This window comes from Lathyrus oleraceus, unplaced genomic scaffold, assembly GCF_024323335.1.
Source record: "Lathyrus oleraceus cultivar Zhongwan6 unplaced genomic scaffold, CAAS_Psat_ZW6_1.0 chrUn0409, whole genome shotgun sequence".
Taxonomy (NCBI): domain Eukaryota; kingdom Viridiplantae; phylum Streptophyta; class Magnoliopsida; order Fabales; family Fabaceae; genus Lathyrus; species Lathyrus oleraceus.
In genome coordinates this window covers 60,212-61,663 of record NW_026112800.1, presented here as the reverse complement: position 1 = coordinate 61,663, position 1,452 = coordinate 60,212, and the positions used below count along the sequence as shown (strand labels likewise).

General features: G+C 26.7%; 1 protein-coding gene across 1 annotated transcript; it reads left to right on the top strand.

The window, feature by feature from the left end:
• Window positions 1–80: 80 nt before the first annotated feature.
• On the top strand, window positions 81–593 carry LOC127114162 (classical arabinogalactan protein 1-like). The gene has a single exon (XM_051046529.1). It carries the CDS (start codon window positions 174–176, stop codon window positions 513–515), a length of 342 nt encoding a protein of 113 aa, XP_050902486.1. The 5' UTR covers window positions 81–173; the 3' UTR covers window positions 516–593.
• Window positions 594–1,452: the final 859 nt, after the last annotated feature.

Genomic DNA, 1,452 nt, shown 5'->3' with positions numbered 1-1,452 from the left:
GGCCGCTTCTTCGCATTTCAGCGCATAAATTTCACGCGCTTACATTCCTATAAATATCCCATCTACTCTCTCTACTTTTCCCGAACACTTTACTCTCTTTTCACAACCACTCTTATTACCTCTTTCTATTCGTTTTTTTTGTAGTGTATTTGAAGAACTCTGAAGAAATAACAATGTCTCTATTCAATTTGAAATTGGCATTTATGATTGTGGCTGCATTGTTGTTGAGCACTACAATGGCTCAATCTCCAGCTTCATCTCCAACGAAATCGAAGTCACCGAGAAAAGCGATTTCTCCTACACCAGCTGCCGTGACTCAACCACCTGCTTCTTCTCCCGCCAACGGAGGTTCTCCTCCTGAACAATCGGCATCTCCTCCGGCGATCTCTCCGTCTTCAATCTCTGGTCCACCATCTGAAGCACCAGGACCTGCTTCCGGCGGTGTAGTTTTGAACAGAGTCTCTGTTGCTGCTGGATCTGCGCTTTTAATTTTCGTAACTGCTTTGGTCATGTAGACGGAGTTCTTCTATGCATTTTTTTATTTGTTATTTAATTATTTAAACTTATATGAATCCATTGATTTTATTGATTCATTTGCATTACAGATCTGAATGAAATAGAAATCCGTAACTTTTATTTAATTAATAACTATTAAATATTTATTTCCCCATAACAATTAAATATTTATATCGAGTAAATTACATTCACATTCTTGTGAGGTGTATTAGAATAACACTGCAATTTTCTTCTAATTAGTAAAATATGTATTAGATTTATTTAATACAGTTTAAAATATGTTTAAATATAATAAATATATGTGTAAATTTAAAATGAAAAAAGAATTTAAAATAAAAGAATTTTCATATTTGAAAATAAAAACTTTATCTCTCAATAAAGATTTGATAGTAATGTTGAGTGTTATCCAATTTGATAAATATACTAATTTTAAATAAATATTTAATTATAAAATTAATAATAATCATAAATTATGAATATTTTTTATATAATAATTATAAAATAATTATGTTTTTATTTTAAATAAATTTTGTGTTTTAAGAATTCAAATAAGTATGGGTTCTTTTTAGTTAAATTAAATAGATGGTTAAAGTTTGTTATTTATATTTAAAAAATAAAAAAAAAAAAAAAGAAAATTGTGAGAGAAAAACTTTAAAATGAAAGTGAGAAATTGTGAGAAAAAGATATGTGAAAGAAATTTGAAATTTGAATTAAGATAAGAAATGAAGAGTAAGAAAATTAAAAATAAAAAGTGAAAAATAAATGACATATTAAATGAAATAGTTTCATTTTTTTAATATTAATTAATTATGAACATAATTTTTTGCTAGTATAATTTTTTTTTAGAAAATGATATATTAAAAATTAAATAATAATTTATTTTAACGAATAGATAATTGATACGCAAATTCCTCTCACCTCGCACGATCTAAAAAA

Coding starts and splice junctions, on each gene's coding strand:
- LOC127114162 (XM_051046529.1), top strand. CDS start 174: ATGTCTCTATTCAATTTGAAATTGGCATTTATGATTGTGGCTGCATTG.